Below are 21,732 nucleotides of genomic sequence, written 5' to 3'. Positions count from 1 at the left end.
ACAGCTGACTCTCCTTATACGTACCCAACAGAAAACTCCGCTCCGCTGACCACGCCCTAGCTACGGTCCCGCGCCCCCATAGAACCACATCCTGAGGCAGGTCCTTCTCCCACCGCGCCGCCAAGACCTGGAACACCCTCCCCCTCAACCTTCGACAAACCGAAGACCTGCTGACCTTCAGGTGACGACTCAAGACCTGGCTCTTCAACCAGTAGCAGCAGCAAACCCCCCACCCCCCCCTCCTCAGCGCCTTGAAACCCTCACGGGTAAGTAGTGCACTTTACAAATTATCTGATTGATTGATTGACTTTCTGCAAATATTTGTCATTTGCACATCACCAAGTAAAGTATTCTTATTTGTTTTGAGCATATCCATTTCTTCGTTTTCATTTCACTTTGAAATGACAAATTGTTTTCCCAGCTATTGAACTATATTTTGAAATATCTGTACAGTTAATTTACAAGCTATTTAAATGTTGTGTGCCCAGCATGATTGTCAGATAGTTTACTTTACAAAATCCTCTAAATTTGCTGTCTGCGAATGCAAAATGTCAGAAGTTTTGCACGCGTAAGTTTCTAAGGCTACTCTCGCTCAGAGAAGCTTTTTGTCTCAAGCGGAGCTCCAGCCTCCTGTACGCATTTCTACCAATACCACTCCTGCCCAGAGTGCTCAAGAATCAGGAATGACCGGGCCGAAGTCATTCTTATTCTTGTGGCTCTGGATTGGGCACGGAGAGTCTGGTATTCCGAGCTGCTGAGCTGGAGTACTGGTCCCCCAATCAGGCTGCCACTTTGGGAGGAAAATAGGTAGCAGCAGCATGGCGGGGTTCTGCACTTGAACCTGAACAAGCTTCGCCCTCATGCGTGAAAATTAAGCGGCTGCAGTGGACTGCTTTTGACCTCCAGAAGTCTGTAATGTTATACAGGCACACAGGCGTCCCTCCATGAAGACGGTATATGCCTGCCGTTGGAAGAAGTTTGTGGCATGGTGTAAAGATAAACACTTTGACCCCCTATGTGCACATCCTTCCCAGATATTTATGTTCATTCTGATCTTAGCCAAGTAGGGTTGTGCTTTGTGCACGTTAAAAGGTTATCTTTCTGCCAGCTTGGCATTTCTGCGGATCCGCCATCCCTTTTCAAATCCCCTATTGTACATAGGATCCTTTAAGGCCTCCAGCATATCTCTCCCCCTCACCCATCCCCCCCCCCCCCCACCCCCAAATGCACTTTATTATGCCACAGTGGGATCTCAACTTAGTTTTCATATTTTTCATGTGTGCCCCCTTTGAGCCTCTAGACAACTGTCCACTCAGGCTTCTCAACATCAAAATGGCCTTTCTAGTAGCAATAACATCTATCCACAGTGTCAGTGAGTTACAGGTCCTGTCTGCACATCCTCCGTACCTTCGGAATAGAGCATTATTTTTACAGATGGTGATAACCCCCTTTCAGGTAGGCCAATCCATCACTCTGCCTACATTTTACTCTACGTCTCTCTACTCTAAAAAAGAGGGAAGACTACATCGGCTGGACCCAAATAGACATTGTCTTTGTACCTTGACTGAGTTCCAGGTGGCCAATCAACTCTTCGTGGGGTACATCGGAGCAAAGAAAGATAAGGCGGTGTAGAAACTGACCATCTCACGATGGATAGTGTTCTGTGTCAAGATCTGGTATGCATGGGTCAAAAAGTAAACTCCTGAAGGCCACCGAGCTCATTCTACCAGAGCCAAGGCTGCAACCACTGCGTTAGCTTGTGGAGTTTCTGTCCTGGTTATCTTTCAGACAGCAACATGGGCTTCCTTGCACACATTTACGAAGCAATATTGCTTGGACAGTCAGTTATGCGTGATGGTCATTTTTCCCATTCGGTCTTGCAGGACTGCTTAGTTCATCCATATTGCAGCTCCTTCTTCCGGGTAGGTATTGCTTGTACATCTCTTCTGAGGTAAGGAATCTGCGACTAGCAGTCTATCAAAATTAACAACTTACTTACCTTTGGTATGCCTTATCTGGTAAATACTCTATTTAGCTGCAGATTCCTTACCGACCCACCCTTCCTTGCTGCCTAGAATGTATTTTGGAGTAAAGGGTTGAAACTTACATCACTGGGTTGGGGTCACTCCTATATAGGCACTGCACATATCACTTCCGGTGCCGCTGCCACCCGTAGCCAAACTACTCTACCTACCGGCATACAGGGGTACTGCTCACCAAAAGTTTCCAGATCCAGTTTGATGGGTCAGAATATTCTAAGGCAAGGAATCTGTGGCAAAATAGTCTCTACCAGATAAGGGATTCTTAAAGGTAAGTAACTTGTTTATCTTGTTTAGTTACTTCTGCTATGGGCCTGGACTCCACAGTTTTAAAATGCTTAGTATAAGGTGTTTGAAAGAACAAACCTAAGTACATAAAATGAAGAACCCTTTCCACAAAAGCGAATTACTCTTACAAATTTAGTTTATATTGTGCACGCTATCTTCACCAATTAATACAACACAAAAGTTAAAAGCTTCAGTCCCATGAAGCTGAAAGCTGATGCCTTCATAAAATATTTATTATTATCTTTTACTTGGCAAAAGTGGGTCGGCTAGTTTGTCAAAATGTGTGCATTCCAATATAAATGTGTTCACACTTTTTTTTCCTTTCGAACACACTTAACAATTTACAAATAGAAGTCCACCATAGAGCTCAATAAAATATAATAAAAAAAGATGAAGGAAAACACAATTGCCTTTCTGAAGAGAGTATTTAATGCAAAAATGCAGTTAGAATACACGTTTTAATCTCTTTTCAGGTTTTCAGGAGACTGTGCTAGGATCTAACCAACCTGGACAATGTTGAAGCAAAATAAATCAATGAGTCAATCAGTGGTTAATAATATATTTTTTATAGCATGCAAAGGTTTTCACCTTGATTTATTTTCCATATTCCCTATAACTTGGTACTTGCTATGTCCTTCTAAACTTGTTCTGCAGTGATCTATAATAAAATTAAAATACATGGACTAATCAATGCACTCAGTTTCAAATGTATTTTGCTGCTGAAAACATTTGTTTTACATTTTCAAACTATTTTTAACTCTAGGGTGATTGTCGGTCATACAGCTATGTCTGTGGAATTTCAAGTAAAGATGGCCCACACTGGGAGTCTTTGATGTTCTTAGCCAGGCTTATACCACGCATGTGCCACAATATAAACAGGTTGGTAGTCTCACATCTTTAAAAATAAAATGTTGAAATCTAATTGTGTCTCAATCATTACTTTTCCTATACACCTTCTTTCTTCTATCTGTGCATGTAACAAACTTCAAAACAATACCTGGCCAGGCTGGAGCCTCAGTATCAGAAATTTCCAAATAGTAATAAAACGTCCCTATGTGTCAAACCTCAGGCTCTTGCCATGGAGCCGCCTCTGTTTTCATTGGCCTAGTGTCATTAGGGTATGGATCTCAGTAACTTGGCCTTTTTTCCTTCAAGTATATTTATAAGATTAACATCAAAAGTTCTGTATTTCTCATACCACAACACTTTAAAAAATGATGCCACTGTTAAAGGAGCTGCAGTTTCATATTTTTTGTTGTGTGGGGTGGAATTATTTTTATACTTGTGTTTCTAAGCAGATTTGAAAGCGTTTGATCAACTGTTGCTCCATGTTTAATATTTTGGTGTGCTTGAGAATTGTTTTCAAAACAGCACTTTTCTAAAAAGGTGGCAATTACTTCTAAAGCTGTTTTAATAAAGGACGCTTTGCCCACCGGTGGGGTTTGTGTGTGGGCCTTATGCAGCACACTGTCAAATGGGTGCCCTCTTCCGTTACCTTTTTTTCTATTGAACAGTTAGGTCAGACCTTGTTTCTCTCAGTCTCAGGTTTCCCTTTCGTGCTGCTTAATTCCTGTACCTCTTGTTAGTCTTTTTTTGCTGTTCCTTTCTATCTATCCATCCATCCTCTTATTTAATCAATTTGGTTAGCTTGTTCTTGGTTGTGGGGCTTAGGTCCTCCCTTGGGCTCTCTGTTGCAGTGCCATGAAATCTGTGTCATGTCATTTACTTCCACTGGTTTGCACTGCTCCTGAGATGTTCAAGTAATTGTTAAGTGGGTAGTCTCAGGAGTAAAATAAGCAAAGGAGGCAGGCCTCCGTCCATGTTCAGATACACCTTCAGTCCTCTTAGAAACACTAGAATCCCAGGTTAAAACAGAAATACAGAGATGCACTGGACCCTGTCAAGCTAGTGTCGGATGACACTACTGCTTCAGTCATCTTGGGAAGTTGCCCCAACTGAGAAGGTGCACTGTACAAAGGAATACAGGATACTTCTACCAGTACTACAGGTCAACCTCGTGGAAGGGCAAGAGGTGATCCATTCTTCCCAAAACAGTTGCTCTGCACTTAGGAGCCTGTCTGGATTCCAGTGGACAAAGTCCCTAGTGGATTCTCCCCTAATCCTTTCTCCCTCAGAGTTTATGGTCTCCATGACTGATATGTCTGTCTCTTCAAACAAGTAGACACCGAATCTTGAGTTTCTTAACATTTGCCAGCAGGCCTTGCGTTCTGCTGCAGTTTTCCTCCATGCTGTCCTCTGTATTCTCCCCGCCACCTTCCTTCAACAAGATTTACGGCAGCCACCACAGACCTTCACGTGGTGGGAGTTCAGTCATGACTGGGTGTAAGTTGAAAAATAATGGGCTTTTCTAGTATTTTCTAGTCTTCATGACTCTGGACTAACACTCCCAGGGCAAATCCATTATATTTGTGACAGTATAAAGTAAAGGGTTTGGCAGAATCAAGGAGTCCTAGTGCGGGTGCAGAAGATTGCTTGCTTGGCTTTTGCAGAAGTATTTTTGTTTTCTCTTGACCTCTCCAAGAGTTCAGGGGCATCTTTTCTAATGTAATCATGGCTTGTTAGCCACTGTCCGCAGTACCCAGCCATGCCTAGAAAACGACATAATTGGAAGCAATTATGGGGATGAATAACTTAGAAAATGGTTCCAAGTGATCAGAGGACAATTGGCGCTTACCAACAGAGATTTCATGACCACAATATCACACTTGGGGAAGGCGCAACTGTAATTTCTCCTTTGAAGACTTAAGCCCATCATTTGGTAAATTGGGGAGGAAGTAGATGGAATCGAACGTGTAGTGGTCTAAAGCAATTACGGACAAAATTAAATCATCAAGTTATTGTAATAAAGTAGAACCCAGTGGTGAACCATTGTGTCCAGATCTTTCTTTAGGGCTTGGGAAAAGATTGATCGGGACTCTGCAAATCCTTGAGTAAGACGTGTCCACAAAGGTTGAGCTTCTCTGAATCAGAATAAGAGTTACTGTCTTTATGTATAGGGATGGAAAACAAAGCCTAACAGATCAACCACTATAAACAATTGGACCTTTACCGGGGATGAAAGAAAGCATGATGGCAGGGCTTGAGACCACAGGGAAGCTTGGGATAACCACATTATTTATTGTCCTCAGATCTTGGACAAATCTGAACTCTTTGGCTTACCCATGGTTCATAGTGGCAACATTTGGGCAATACATCTACAAACAATAGTCACTCTTTGCTTAATCATATCTGCTATCACAAGATGGATCCCTTCCTCCGCCTCAGATTTCAGTGTATATTGGGGATCCAGGGTAACTTCTTCTGAGCATCAACCTTTATCTTCACTGGTTCCTCCGATGATATGAACCCCACATTATTGACCCTTGTGGACCACAATGTGGCTGGTACCCTTGATAGCAATGACATTGTAAGACGTGACCGTTTTATTTTCATCGCTCTGGCGATTTATTTATTTATTTATTTATTTATTTTTGCTCAGTAGTGCAAGTACTTCATTTTCTTGCTGTCCGGGTATATTTAAGCACTCAATATTCATAGTACAAAATATACTTGGAGACTATGTGCCTGAATACGATGGCGGTGTGACCGTCACCGTCAGGCCATCGGTGGTGGTCCCACGGTAATCGGCCCTTGCAGGACCGCCTACCGCATCAGGATGCGGCAGGCGGAGGCATCTGGCGGAAGGACAGTCTGCCTCTCATCCGATGGGCTTAAGGAGCCCGTCTGAGGGACTGCAATCCCTACAATAGTGGTGTGCCTGCTCGGGCACCGCCGTAAGGATTACAATGTCCCTTTCCGTCTGCCATTTTATGGCGGTCTGCCCGCCTTTAAAAGGCAGGCCGAAAGTGACTTTGGGGGCCCCTAGTGGGTCCCCCCTTCCTTCCTGTCCGTTAGCTATGGGTTCTGGGGGCACCTATGGTGCTCCCTCAAAAACATCCCTGCACCGTATGGAAGGCACCGCATGGTGCCTATCACAAGGTGCAGGGATGTTTATAAACATGCCTCTTAGCAGTGAGTATTGTGCTGCAGCTCTTTTTTGGGCCGCAGCACAAGCCTCAATGCAAATGTTTCCAGCCGCCTCAACAGTGGTCGGATCGTAATTTGTCTGGCGGAACCGCGACTCTGTTGGCCGGTCCCGTTTCCGACAGGATGGTGGTCGGATGTTTGTTCGACCGCCATCATAATTGGCCCCTATCTCTCTATCTATCAGATTAGCTGTCGAAGTTGGGCTAAGCAAATAGGAATTTGTATTGCTGATATGTTCCAGGGAGATAGAGAAGTGTCTATGTAGACATGCACATGAAAGGTAAAGTGGGAAATTCAGACGTTTTAAGAGCTGAGCAACTAATACCAGTGTCAATGAGGTAAGTGATATGTTGACTAATAAGAAAACAATCTACATAGGGGTCTTTTTTGCCTACTGGGATTAAGGTATTCAGGGCACATTTGGAACTTCTCAGGCTGTCCTAAAATTCAGGATAAGAATTGTAAGAAATTGGGTTAATCAGTTGAGAGGGGTGGGAGCCACACAAAAACAATGAACACAATCCTTGTCAGGGTGAACCACAAAACCTTACTAAATAACCTGTGCCTAACCATCTGGTTGTAGGCACAAACGCAGTGCAGCTAATTTTGGAGGCAATATGTAAAGTATTTATGAAGCACACAAACAATAATAAAGTAAAAACACATGAAAAATCCCAAAGACATTCAGAAGAATAGAGGTAAGTTTAATAAATGAAATGACACTAAAACAAATGAAGCTCAATCAGTAGATCCATAGTCTGGATTTGAAATAAAAAATAGCACCTAAAAGATCAAAGTGCCAACCACTGGTGCGGTCGCGTAAGACTTGGACCAAGTCCAATGTTAAGGCTGACAATGATAGAGTGCCCTCGGATACAAGTGGTGGATTGGACCCAGTCTTGGATTGTGTTTAGACTTACAAACATTTCTGCAAAGTTCTTGGAGACAAGAGTCTTTAGCGGGGCGAGGCAGCAGGTCATGTCCGAGGAGCGGTCATTGTTGGTGAGCTGCTGGACGAAGTCGCAGTAGCTGCTGCAAAGTCGATGCCACCGGCGATGCACCTTCAGCAGATCAGTTTGCAGGTAGGTCCCGGTCTTCTGTCTGTTCTCACTTGGGGGTTAGGACTCACTCCATCAGAGGCCAACAGCAGGTTTCAAAGCCTCATGAGCTTGTCTCCCTGTAGCTCACACTGGAGGAAGGCCAGCTAGCTCTTGGAATCATTCTGGTGGTCCTGGGTTGAAGTAGCAGGATCAGTCTTCCTTTCTGAGGCAGCAGAGTTGTCCTTCCAGCAGCAGGGCAGTCCTTCTTCTGGGTCTTCAACCAGTCAAGATGTAATCGGAAGAGTTTTTCTGGGGGTCCAATATATACCGGATGCCAGCCTTTGTTGGGGCGGGGGAGGGCTCCCAGTCCTAGCCCCACATCTGGTTTTGGAAAAGCCTTCCTTTCCCCTGTCAAGGCTCCAAACTGTGGGTGACAAATGGCTGGTGACTGGTTCCTTTTGTGTATGCTGAAGGCAAAGCCCTTTGAAGTAGAAGTGGGACAGAGTACATCCTGGTAGGATGGACTTTCTAAAAGTGCCCTTTTCGGAATTGTGATAAAAATCCCACGTTACCAATAAAGAGGATTTTAATTAGCAATAACAATTCATTTGATTCCAAAGAGCATAACTCTATCTGCTCCCAATCCAAATGTATCTCTTTAAACGAAATAAAGATAGGCCTTACAGTAGTGAAAAACGACTTTAGGAGATTTTTACTACCACGGCATGCAAAGCGTAAGCCCATATGTCCTACATTTCAAATACCACGCACCCTGCTCTGTGAGCCTTTAGGGCCTACCTTAGAGGTGACGTATATGTATTAAAAAGGAAAGTTTAGGCCTGGCAAAAGGTTTATTTTGCGAAGTCAAAATCGCAGTTCAAACCTGAACTACAAGTTACTGTGACAGGCTTTCAATATATGAGAGGGGCTTCTTTAGTGCATGGCACAATGAATGCTACTGCCCACTAGTAGTATTTACTTTACAGGCCCTGGATACATGTAGTATCATAGACTAGGGACTTGCAAGTAAATTAAATGTGCACATCAGGTTTATGCCAGTTTCCCCATATTTTAAGGGGAGAGCCCAAGCACTTTAGCACGTGTTAGCAGTCCTAAGGCCAAAAAAAACAAGTTCTGAAAAACAAGAGGGGTGAAGACAAAATGTTCGGGGTGACACTGCAGAGAGCTAGGTCCAACAAGAATTCTGAATAATCTGATGAAGTTCAGACTGATTAGGGAGACGTTTCAGACATAGTGTTGGGCAATCTTATTTCCAATGCCCCAGGTGGCCACAAGCAAAAAATGCCCCCGCTCCCTGGGTCTCTTTCCTGACTCTTTGATTGCCTCTCCAACCGCCCTGTCCTCCCCTTCCTCCTTTGTTCCCCTTTTGTTGGGCTTCCCATCACATTCCATTGACTGTTGTATTCATGTTTCACAGTTTAAGCGATATCGGCTTCAATTACATTTTTTTTTGTAGTTAACCTACACAGTTATGAATAGTTACCAGTCCAGCCAGCGTCTTAGTTTGCCTTTTGATGTAGATGGTCATCAATTCCCTTCTAGCAATTTGTAGCAGGACATGTACAAAAGCTGTACCTACAACTTCCTGAGTTATCTCCGTCAGAAGGGATATGCCTCAGTACCGTTTCAATCACACCTCTAATTCTATCCAAATATTCAAGCGATTTCACCCTTATTTTGTTTTCATTTCCAAGTTCAATACGTTTTCACCAGACACGTGCACAGTCTCATTCTACAATGCATCCTTTACTGCATTCAATGTCCCTTCATTGCCAGGCTCAAACCTTGGTCACATCGATTCTCCACAAATCTATCACAGTAGGTAATTTACATCCGCCAAATGTGGCCTGTAGGCTTTAATCGCACTCTGCAGCCTTACCTCTATCCCTTAGGTGGCTAATTTGTTACCCTAGTTTCTCCTGGGTATTTTTCATACCATAGACTTTGGTTTATGGTTATGTTTGTGTGCCTTCTTATGCCATTGTAGGAGGAGTTGCCATTTTTTGCCATCGATTTTGTTTTGTGGTCTTTAGGTTAGCTAATCTTTCTATGCCAAAGGTACTGTGTTCATGAAGGACCTTCTTCCCATCTTCCTTAATGAGTCCCATCCACTCTTGTAAATGTTTGTACATGCCTTGATCATAATGGTGATATGTAGAATGGGCAGGACTCACTTTCAATTGGGCTCTCTGTTTTGATCTTTCACTCCGATCACCGCACTTGACAGTTCACACCCACAGTTGGCAAGAATAGGGTCTGCCTGCCTTTTGCCAGCACCTCATCACATGTGCGGAAGGAAACGCAGAGCAGGTTAGGATTCCCTCAGTTAAATTTTTTATAACTGATCTCCGTAGATGCACTCGCAGCCAATGATCCGTTCAGGGTTTTATTTTACTTTTATTTTCCTCCAGTCAACGACCCCTTGTGTTTGTGAATATGCCGAGACAGCTGGATCAGAGGGCCTCTTACTCTTGCATGTTCATAATTTAAGGGACTAGTTAGTCTTCAGGTCCTGGCGCTCTTTCATATATTACCCGTGTGTGTCCTTTTTCTAGAGCCTGCCTTCTCCGAACCATGGATTCACATGGGTACATGTTTTTCTGTTCCTCGACTCCTATTACGGCCTACCCAACCAACTTGTCCTATTTGGGCGACATTGTGTGGATCCATTTAACAGAACATTTAGAACCGCAAAAATTACTGGCTGTGCAAAGCAAGCATATGGCAAGTGCATTTATGCTTTAGCTAGCATTTTGATTCAACATTCTTAACACAGTTTAGCCAATTCACCAAGACCACTGCTGGGTTACGTTCTATCCTAGTCCCCCTGGAGAAACTTCTCTCTTCTCTTCCAGGGGATCCTCATCAATAGTCATAAGCACTGAATATTCCCGCCCATGTCCGGAGACCCCGGAAATAATGAAATTATATATGAAGAACATTTATATACAGCTCTGTATATGTATAAACATATATTATTTTTTCCCAAGCAAATGCAGCCCCCATAGAAGGCTGTACAATGTAGACACAAATATCCAATAATGCACCATAGGTATAATAATACACCTAAATCTCTTTTTTTTTTTTTTTTTTTTTTTTTTTTTTAATGAGGTATAAAACTCATGATAAAGAAAAAAGAACACTGTGCAAAACACAGATCCACAAAACATTGTTAGCCTGCAGGCTGCATTGCAATACAATACCATAGAGACTGAAAAGCCTTGTACAGGTAAAAACTGGCACCGTGCCTTTAAGGCAGCCCTGACTCCAATATCCCATCATGCCTCAGGGGTGACAGTTGGGTCAGTTGTTCTTTCCGGCTCCTTCAGTCAGGACCCTGGAATTCAGCTCTCTTCTTTTTTGACTTTTCAGTCAAGTATTGTTACTTTTATAGTAATTTCCTCTTGTTAAATTCTGTCGGGGAAGCGTATTCCTGTGTTTTCTGACTAGATTTAACATTTTTTTCTGTCAGAAAAATGCCTTCTTTATTCATGCCGTGTCCATCCTGTGGCAAAAAGGCCTCTTCAGACACACACGATGTGTGTATGGTCTGTCTACCAGATTCTCACTGTCCTGCATCCTGTCGTCACTGCAAGGACCTTTCAAAGAGGACTTTGAAAGAGAGAGAGAGAATTAGGCTTTATGGCCTTTCGGAGCGGTCGACGTCGAAGCAGCTGGTCTCTGTTCTCCATCGGCGTCGTGCTCGGCGTCGAAGACTCCAGCGGCAGGATCGTCGCTGAGAGGTGAGGAGTCCAGGGGGAGTCATGCTTCCAAAAGAAAGTCCAAGTCGACGCTCGATCCGGCGGCGAAGCGCATTTGTTCGGCGTCGGTAACTTCGACGTCAAGAAAACATCCTTCGACGTCGAAGGAGGCTCATCGCCGATCGACGTCAAGAAAACATCGTTCGACGTCAAAAGATAGACATCGCTCAATGTCAAAATCGACACCAAGAGAGAAGTCGACGTCGCATGAAGAGCACAGGCGTTCGACGTCGAAATCTACATTGACGTCGAGGCAAAGATCGTTGTCAAAAGATCCGGCAAGATCTTCGACGTCGAGACCTGATTCGCCGTCAAGAGAAAGGCGATCGTCTTCGAAAGTGCTGATGACGTCGAGGCAAAGATCATCGTCGGAACATTCGACGTCGAGGCGGGTGCCTCCGTCTGAGTCGATGTCGAGGCAGGTGCCTCCGTCGGAGTCGACGTCGAGGCAGGTGCCTCCATCGTCTAAGGTCTCCAGATCTTCAGAGAAGATACTGACGTCGAGGCGAGATTCCCCATTGGGTTCTAAGCCTCCGTCCAGGACAAGTCCTCCGTCGACGACAAGGCTCTCGACGTCAAGGCAGGACACATCGCCGGTTATCCACTCGGCGTCGAAGTCCAGATCTCCGGTGATAGGCCTATCACCGTCGAGACGGTCCCCCGAGGTGAGATACCATGAAACGTCACACATTCGTCTGACTTTCAGGAAAGTATCAAGACGCAAATCTCCTCATAGATTGGTATATACCACATCGGAGCACGATTCATCGCGTCCGATCTCAATTTCACCCTCAGCCTCTGAAGGCTCAAGATCAAGATCCGGATCACCGGAGGTGTTGGGTCTCTCTCCAGCTCCTCCAGTGGAGCATACATCTCAAGACGAGGACCATGCTCTGCCTCAGAGCCCCGTCAGGGAAATGCCTCAGAACACTTAAATGATTCAGGCAGTTAAGGATTCCTTAACAAGACTAAGGACTCTGGATCAACCATCACGACCAGCAAGATCCCATTCTCGAGGAAGAGAATTCCAAAGGCGCTCACGCTCGCCCAGAAGGCGATCCAGGTCTACCTCTCAAAGAAGAGAGTCCATCAGATCGGGGAGAAGGCGGCGGAAGTCTCCCTCATCCTCCTTGTCAAGCCGTTCGTCCAGAAGGGATTACTCACCCACACTCTCAGATACTCCACCATCTAGAGTGTCGCCAGTGGACGACATCACCACCTTCCAAGATGTGTTGTGCAGAGAAGCGACAAAGTTGAACATTCCCATGCCTGTTCAAGAAACCACCTCTTCTGTCCTCTTCGAGACCCTTCATGAGCGAGCGGTGTCTCGTCCACTGTTGCCTTTGGTCTCTGGGTTGCTTAAACCGGTAATGGATATCTTCCTCACGCCAGCGACTATCAAATCTGCGCCGGCGCGGATTCTTAAATATCGTCCGGCTCCTGAGGACCCTCTATTTCTCAAGGTGGACCCTCCACCGGACTCTGTGATCACGGCTGCTGCCAGAAAAACTCATTCAGTGGTGTCGTCATCCACAGTGCCGCCGGATAAGGAAAGTAAATCACAAGACTCTTGGAGGAGAAGAGTATGTGGCTCGGCGGCCTCTAGTCTGAAAGTGGCTAGTGCCTCAGCGCTTCTGGGGCGCTACGACAGATCACTATGGGACTCCCTGCAGAGATTGCTAGAAAAAGTACCTTCCGAAGACAGAAAGGACTTTGAAGGGATCTTGCACGAGGGCAGCCTAGTTTCAAACCAAGTGATAAGCGCAGCAGCGGATGGAGCAATGTTGGCAGCACACTCATATGCTCATGGGATTTCCGCCAGAAGATCCTCTTGGCTAAGGCTGACAGCCTTGAAACCTGAAGCACAGGCAAGAATTCTGAATCTGCCTTTCTCGGGTAGTTCGCTTTTCGGTTCTCATGCGGATGACGAAATGGCTCGGATGAAGTCAGAACTCGAGACCATGAAAGCCGTGGGCCTAGAGAAACGGAAAGAATTCAGTCGCCGTAGGGGAACCGACAGGCGTAGCAACCAGCAGAGGGTTCAAACCCCTCACTGGAAAAAAAATCAAGATCAACAAGGGCAAAAGAAGCAACAATTTCAGTCCCGCAGATCATCCAGGGGACGTGGAAATAACCGCCAGGCCGGAGGTGGAAACAAGGCTCAAGGAAAGCAATGAGAGACTGCTTCCTCCAATACCGTCCACCGCTCCGGTGGGAGGAAGTATTGCAAACCATCTTCCAGAGTGGCAATCCATCACAAAGGACAAGTGGGTTCTAAATATACTGCAACATGGATACTCGCTTCGTTTCCGGAGTCCTCCTCCCTCGATCCACCCTGTACAATCATCTCAACACCTCAAGATGTTAAGAGAAGAAGTGGCGACCCTTCTGCTCAAATCAGCAATAGAAAGAGTTCCCAGGGCGCAGAGAGGGAGAGGAGTCTACTCCAGATATTTTCTAATTCAAAGAAGAAATACAAAAGCAGAGTTCAGACCCATCTTGGACTTACGGACACTCAACAAGCATATCAAAAGAGAAAGGTTTCGCATGCTTGCGCTTCACCAAATATATCCTCATCGCCGGCAAGGCGATTGGATGTGCTCGCTGGATCTGCAAGACGCGTACTTTCATGTTCCCATCGTACAGAGTCATCGGAAATTTCTAAGGTTCGTAGTGGGGACCTCTCACTATCAGTTCAAGGTTCTACCATTTGGCCTGAAATCGGCCCCTCGAGTATTTACAAAATGCATGGCAGTAGTAGCGGCTGCACTGAGGCGCGCAGGAGTCTTCGTCTATCCCTATCTAGACAATTGGCTGATAAAAGGCCCATCGCCTCAGAGTGTACACTCACAGCTGGCACGCTGCCTGAATCTGTGTCACAGATTGGGGCTCAGGGTGAAATTCAAGAAATCCACCTTCACACCAACCCAAAGGATACACTACCTCGGTGCAACTATAGACTCCGCAGTAGGAAAAGTGTTTCCTTCGGAGGAGAGACGGTTATCCCTGATCCACAAAGGCAAGTAGATTATCACCAACAATCGGTCTACAGCGTGACAGATTTCGTCTCTGCTAGGGGCCATGGCATCTTGCATATTCCTGGTGCCCAATGCCAGATTGAGGATGCGTCCTCCAACAAGATCTGGAGGACAAATGGGACCAAAGGAATTCACTGTGGGAGGAAACCGTCTGTCTTTCCTCAGCGGCCAGACAGTCAATCAAGTGGTGGTTGAAGCCACTCAATCTACAGGTGGGACTTCCTTTTCATCAAGAACCCCCATCTCAGACGCTGGTCACCGACGCATCCCTGCAGGGTTGGGGTGCGCATCTGGGATCCCTACAGACACAAGGACTGTGGTCCAGCAGCCAACGGTTGTACCACATCAACATGCTAGAACTCAGGGCCGTCCACCTAGCCCTCAAAGCGTTCCTGCCCGCAATCAGGACGAGTCCCATTCTAGTACAAACGGACAATACCACCACAATGTACTACCTGAACAAACTGGGGGGTACTCGATCCAGGACGCACTCGCTGGAGGCTCAGTCCCTGTGGCACTGGAGCCTAGCAAGGAACATTTCGATAAAGGCGGTGCACCTGCCAGGAGAGCTCAACGTCAAAGCGGACTTGCTCAGTCGTCATTTTCAAGATCCAGACGACTGGGTACTCAACGACGAGGTGCTAGAGGACATCTTCAAGGAATGGGGACGTCCGCAAATAGATCTCTTCGCCGATGAAAACAACGCGAAATGCCGAGGCTTCGCCTCAAGATGCCATCGGCCAGGATCCATAGGGAATGCCCTTTTGATCGATTTGGTCAATGACATTTGTGTACGCCTTTCCACCTCCCACTGATCCCCAAAGTGGTGACCAAACTGCAACACTAGTCTGCCAAGATGATCCTCATAGCACCGGACTGGCCGAGGCAGTGGTGGTACACGGATCTCCTCCACATGTCGATCCGACCTCACAAGCGCCTGCCGTGCAGACCGGACTTGTTAACCAAGATGCAGGGGAAGATTTACCATCCCAGTCTTCCCTTGCTGAGCTTAACAGCATGGCTCCTGAAGTCCTCCAGTATGGCCATTTAAACCCTCCCCAGGAGTGTATGACCATACTGAAGGAAGCTAGGAGGCCTTCTACAAAACACTCTTATTTCTGTAAGTGGAAGAGGTTTTATGTATGGTGCATTCAACATCAGTATAACCCTACAAAATGTCAAGAGGAAGTGATTTTGCCTTATCTTCTTCACTTAGCCAGGGTGGGGTTGAAATTTTCATCTATTAAAGTTCACCTAGCGGCCATTACAGCATATAGGCGCTCCCCTTCGCAGCAGGCATGCTTTAAGCTGCAGGTGGTGAAGGATTTTTTGCAGGGGCTCAAAAAGGTTTACCCCCCAGTAAGGCCTCCCTCGCCTTCTTGGGAGCTGAACTTGGTTCTATCAAAGCTTATGAGTTCACCTTTCGAGCCCATACATAAAGCTACTTTGCAACACCTTACGTGGAAAACAGCTTGTTCGAGGCATATGAGCTGCAGACTGTACACTTAGCATAGGTCGACATCTGGTGTTGGGCCCGGATGTTTGCAGTTTGTTTTTCTTCTTGGACAGTCTTTGGAAGTCACGAGTTGACAGCTTTTTTTAATAGCTATCACTTCAGCACGTAGGGTGAGTGAAATACAGGCCCTCTGTTCTAAAGAACCCTACACAATTTTTCATCTGAATAGGGTAGTGATGAGAACTCATCCATCTTTTTTACCAAAGGTGGTGTCAGATTTTCATGTTAATCAGACTATCTCCTTACCAACCTTTTTTCCCAACCCCTCATCGCCAGCTGAGAGGGCGTTGCACTCTTTAGATGTTAAGCGGGTTCTAAAATTCTACCTAGATAGGAATAAGGCTGTCAGGAAATCTGACCAATTGTTTGTAAACTATGGTGCTGTCCGCACAGGTTTTGCTGCATCTAAGCGTTCCATTGCTAGGTGGATTGTGTCTGGCATTACATTGGCTTACCAACTGGCGCAGAAGCCTCTGGTCGCTCGACCTAAAGCGCATTCCACAAGAGGAAAGGCGGCTACTGCTGCTTTTCTCAATAATGTCCCACTCTCCGAGATCTGCAAAGCAGCCACTTGGAGATCTGTCCATACATTTACGAGGCATTATTGTCTGGACTCGGACACCAGAGCAGACACTCAAGTAGGACAAGCCTCCTTGAGGAATCTGTTCAATAACTGAATTTGTCAATGGCTTTACTCTATGTATAGTGCAGTTCTCATTTGCCTGCAGGTGGAAGGTGGGCTTGCTATTCTATTTAGTGCTTATGACTATTGATGAGGATCCCCTGGAAGAGAAGGATAAGTTACTTACCTGTAATCCTAGTTCTCTTCCAGGGGTATCCTCATCAAAGTCATAAGCAACCCACCCGCCTCCCCAGGCAATTATGAGGAGTGGATTATTTAACATGGAGGAAGTATATCTTTGTGTTTAGGACTACGATCCCGCAAAGAACAACTGACCCAACTGTCACCCCTGAGGCGTGATGGGATATTGGAGTGGAGAAGTGTGGCTCAATGATTAGAGCGGCAGACCCTGATGCAGAGGTCTAGCCCGGGACCTGGGTTCAATTCCCCGCCTCGGCGGGTCTTGGGCTCAAAAATTCCACGGACATGATCATTCTCGCCTCGGTGCCATTCCAATCATGGAGTCCCACTCTGCAACTCTGGGCAATAGCTTGCTTAATCTCCACAACGGCCCCCACAACGCTAAGGATGCCTGACCTCCACCTTGGGGGTGCCCAGGAGTGGACGCCTCACAGGGAAAGCCAGGATGGGTTCCACAGCGGTATTCGTACAAGCGCCTTGAGAACCTTGCGGGTGAGTAGTGCGCTATACAAGTATCAATTTAACGTCACCCTATCGTCCTAACCAATGAAATGCTCGCCAGATCATCTGGCTATTTTCAAATATACGTAATTACCCACAATGCTAGCATCTGGTACCTTAAGATGTATTATTTTCTGAACTTCCCAGTTTCATCTCCCACAGATCCATTACATTTCCAGCTACAGCAGCGATATGATCTGAAACCACCATTTAGAATCCTCCCCATAGGAATGTAAAAGAAGCTTTAGTATAGGATTCCGGAATCTCCTAAATAGGCAACTGTTCAGACTTGCTTTCTAACTAAATTCTTTGCCGATTACGGTCTCAACAGAAGGCTATTAAACGGACACTGTCCTTCGGAGTGTACCCGGACCATCCTAGTTTCACATTTCTTATATAATTTGATATTATGAGGCATTCAGCACGTTGAAGGCAGTTTGCAGCAACATCACTTTGCCACGCATGTTGTGCAACAGTAGAAAGTCCAATACTTTGGCTAACAAAATCACGGGTGCATTTATTCAACACCAAAGGAAATTGCAGTCTCCCTAGTCTTGCCCCTAAGTATTATTTCATACCGGTGTGTAGTACCACAGAACTCTTAACAAGAGGTTACATCTAATGAAATTTCACGTGTATATATTTTTTTTATTACGTATGCATGCCTAATGTCTATATAAACGGAATTTCGCTGTTTTCCCTTTGAACATAAACTAACAGACGTCTCATTGTAATTAGATTCAGCTGAGACTGTTGACTCTGCCGAAGAAAATAGTTTTTTAAAGGAAAACTTAACTGGAATAAATGTGCATAGTACGTTTCTTATTCTGGCTTGAATTTATTTAGAATTCGAGTTGGCCTGTATTTTTAACACCCTGTGTATTTTGACTGCAGGTGGCCAATGCTTCCATAACAAGCATTGGCAAACCAATAGGTCTCGCCTATGGGATAGCTGGTGGCTTTGTCAATGTTTTTTCAAAGTCGGCAAATAACAGTGACAATGAAACTAACGAATAGGTTCCAGTCCCTTTACTGTACACAATACCTCGCGCAGCGACAGAGCATGCGCGGTCGGCAGGCAAGACATTATCATGAGCTACTGCTATCTGACACTGGTCTAGCGGTCACAGCCGTAGGCAAGATGATAGTAACAAGTCATTATCACCAAGAAAGTGATGTAATTCAGGATCTCCTTGGAAGCAAATCCTAACAGCTCAAATGTCCCCAACATAGCTGTAAACGTGGAGAGAGATGCATTTTGGAGATGTAAGTAAAATATTTTAATTTTCTTTTTTTCAGTGTAATATATAGTGCGAGCTCAGAGGCATTGGAGAGCTACGAGCACCAGTTACATTAGTTAAATTCAGGGTCCTTTTTTTGAAGGGGGGCGGGGGGGGGGGGGGGTAAAATAGCACATAGACTAAGTGCCGGCTGCAGAAATCTGCCTTGGATCTGACCATCAACAGTACTTTAGTTAATGCATGAAACTTTACTTTGCTGAAGCCGGGGTGAAAAGTGCATTTGTTTCCGTGTTTTTGTGTGTTTGTATTATAGAGAGAGGCTCTCCAATACGGGTACGTATGAGCCCATATGTAAGGTGAGAAGTGAAACCACATATTCTTTATTAAAAAGTGCCCCTGGCCTATTGTGTCACATACAACATGAGGCCATGTGACAGCAAAGATCACATCTTCAAATCACAGAAGGAATTGTTCAGTCATTCAACTATCTCGTTCTAATAAAAAGTGGCTGCTGGTGACATTTGAAAGTGGTGGGTGTAAAAGTTAGGTATGACTTAATTAGTGAGCGACGCAGGCATGCTTAATGGACAAGCATTGGGTCCAGGCTGGATCTTCCTTAATAAGAATTGTGTTTTTAAAAAAAGATCTGCGCATCTTTAACCACCTCTTTCCTCTTCAGCTCCCTCTTTTCACTCTTCCCCGATTGTACTTCCTTGCATCTCACACGCCCAAACATACATTGCACTCACTCATGTTTAGGCAATTAATTTTACTTTTGCCTTGTACATTTTTTGCCATCTGTGCACCCCCTTCACACATTTCCACAAAATTGCAATTACAGCTTGAATTCATGACCCTTACTGACAGGCACTTTGCTTTGGCTTCAGCATCCGCGTCGGAGCTCTCAATTTAAGCACCTCATAAACACCTGCTCGGCTCAAGGTATGCACGAAAAAAAAAATACAGAAAGAAATACAACATGATTAAATGGCTAACTCTCGAGGGAGGCAAGATTAAATAAAATATAGAAAGCAGAACTAAATTGCTGACATGCTTTGTCTTAACGTTTTTAACACTCATTGTTGAAATTAAATGATGATTTATAAAGCGCACTAATACTCATTGGTGTCCAGGCGCTGAGACTTTCTTGTAGATAGAACAGGGTTGAACAGAGGTTTAACCAAGCATCAAAGGAGCGGAGCCATGAAAGAAAAAAGGCATGAAGACCGTACTAATTGTTGAACAGTTCTGTTTTAAGAGCCTTACGAAAGGTAAGCAGGTTGTTCGTACATTTTAAATTGAGGGGCATTGAGTTCCATAGTTTGGCAGTCGCTTTTGCGAAGCTCTTGCCTCCCCAGGTGGCTCTCTTGAATTTAGGTACCACCAAATTAGCCTGAAAGGATGACCTTAAAGTTCTGGATGTTGTGTACCATTGAAAAAGTTGTCTGATAGATTCTGGGCCATTGAGGTGAAGGGCTTTGAAGGCTATGCACAGAGATTTGAACTTCACCCGCTTTTCCACCGGGAGCCAGTGGAGTGAGAAAAGAGATTAGTAAAACCTGATATCTGAAAGAGACTAATAGTTATAGATTCCTTACCTTAGAATTGGCCCCAGGCATCAGACTGGATCCGGAGAATTTTTTTCATAGCAGTACCTCTGCGCGTCGATAGGTGGCGTCGGTCGAGTCAGTGTTCATGGTGGCGTCTTGGGATGACGTCGCGTTCTCTTAGACGCCACCCTCGCGCGCTGAAGTCAGTTCTTTATCTGCACCAACCAGCGCAGATCTGAAGAGAGCGGTACCTCGAGTCACTTTTTGACTCAGTTTTTGCGACTTTTGTCGACACCTTTTTTGAGTCGATCGACTCCTAGTGCATGGAAGGATGTCCCATCGGACCGGTTCAAGGCTTGTGACTCCTGTCACAAATTGATGTCGGTCACGGACCCGCACCTCTTGTGCCCTTGGAGCCTTCAGCGCAACCACGACCCAAAGTTGTGCTCCGACTGCCGGGCCATGAGCTTGAAGTCAGTGCAGGAGCGGTCCCGAGAGCTTCTCGAGGCCCAGAAGTCCACTCCACGCCGTTCAAGGTCCTGGTCGAGAGGGAGGTCACGGGACCGGTCGCTGAGCCACCACCACCACTTGTCATCGAAGTCTTTGTCGAAGCACAAAAAGAAGGCGAAGAAGCATCGTCGCTCTTCACTGTCTCCCTGTCTGTCGGCTGACGCGATGCAGGAAGTGGAAGGTAGTTGTCCGTCTCTGCCCACGGATCCTGTTGGGTTGACTCTGGCCTTCCCTCCCTTTCCGGGAGCCGGAGCGACCCCAGCCCAGATTCGAAGCTTATACGAAGCCTTGCACTCCCATCTTCGGGCAGCCCGACTCCTCCAGTGGCCCACGGGCCCGCCGCCTCAGTTGGGGGCTCTAGGACTTTGTTGCCGGTGGCTTCGGCCACGGCGCCGCAGGGCCCCCAAGGATCCAGGCCTGGATCTGGATTGGTGCTGGTCGACCTCGTGACACCTCCTCCAGCGCCAAATCCAGTGACGACACCTCCACCGTCTCTGACGCCGGTTGTGTCCCCAGCTGGCGTCGGCCCCGGCATCCCCCTCATTGAGGACGCCGTGGTGAGTAGGGCAGCCGAGCCCCTAAACCTCGAGCTTCCTACTGAGGCGGTCAGGACTAACCTCCTGACGGAGGTGCTTCAGCCGGCAGCGGCCTCTTCGGAGCCCCTGCTGCAGTTCAATGAGGCCCTTACGGACCTCCTTTTGGGCACTTGGTCCAGGCCCAAAGCAGGGGCTTCTGTGGACAGGATGATTGTCCGACTCCACCGCCTGGCCCCTGGCGACCCCATTTTCCTCTCTTCCCATTCTACCCCAGAGAGCTTGTTAGTCCAACCCTTCACGTCCAAAGGTGCATTCCCTAACGCACCACCTGATAGGGAATCCTAGAAGCTACACCACCTTGGGAAGATGTTTTCTTCCCCCAGTTTGGGACTGGAGTCGGTGAACACCGCATATCTATTGGGCTGTTACTCCCACTCAGGTGCTGCCACAGTGCCCGGAGGAGGCCCAGGCCGTGCTCTCCGGTGCTGTTGCCGAAGGGAGAGACGCAGCAAAGTTCGCCATCCGATGTGGGCTGGACACCGCGACTCACTGAGCAGGACGATTTTCACGTCTGTAGCACTGAGGTGCTACGCCTGGTTGAGGTCCACTGGCTTCTTGGGTGATGTCCAAGCAACGCTTTTGGCCATGACCTTTGATGGCCGTCGCCTGTTTGGCGTCAAGGCAGACAAAGCGCTCGAGCGCTTTAAGGATTCTAGAGCTACAGCCAGATCCTTAGTCCTCGCTTCCACCTCCCGCCCAGCGCAGTCTGCTTTTCGCCCCTTTCGTGGCTACGGAAGGGGTGCCCCGCCACGTTCCGCCCA

At 46.3% G+C, this 21,732-nt stretch overlaps 1 protein-coding gene across 2 annotated transcripts in view; it reads left to right on the top strand.

The window, feature by feature from the left end:
* The window catches only part of GMPS (guanosine monophosphate synthase), a 591,203-nt gene that overhangs the window by 492,998 nt on the left and 76,473 nt on the right, over positions 1-21,732 (top strand). For both annotated transcript variants that reach the window (XM_085634772.1, XM_085634773.1), the window contains one exon: positions 3,091-3,206. In XM_085634772.1, coding sequence (XP_085490898.1) covers positions 3,091-3,206 — 116 coding nt within the window. The remainder of the gene's footprint in view (positions 1-3,090; positions 3,207-21,732) is intronic.

The sequence above is a fragment of the Triturus cristatus genome, chromosome 11 (assembly GCF_964204655.1).
Source record: "Triturus cristatus chromosome 11, aTriCri1.1, whole genome shotgun sequence".
In the NCBI taxonomy this organism is placed as follows: Eukaryota; Metazoa; Chordata; class Amphibia; order Caudata; family Salamandridae; genus Triturus; species Triturus cristatus.
Note: the sequence above shows the minus strand (reverse complement) of the source record. Positions and strands in the feature narration are given on the sequence as shown.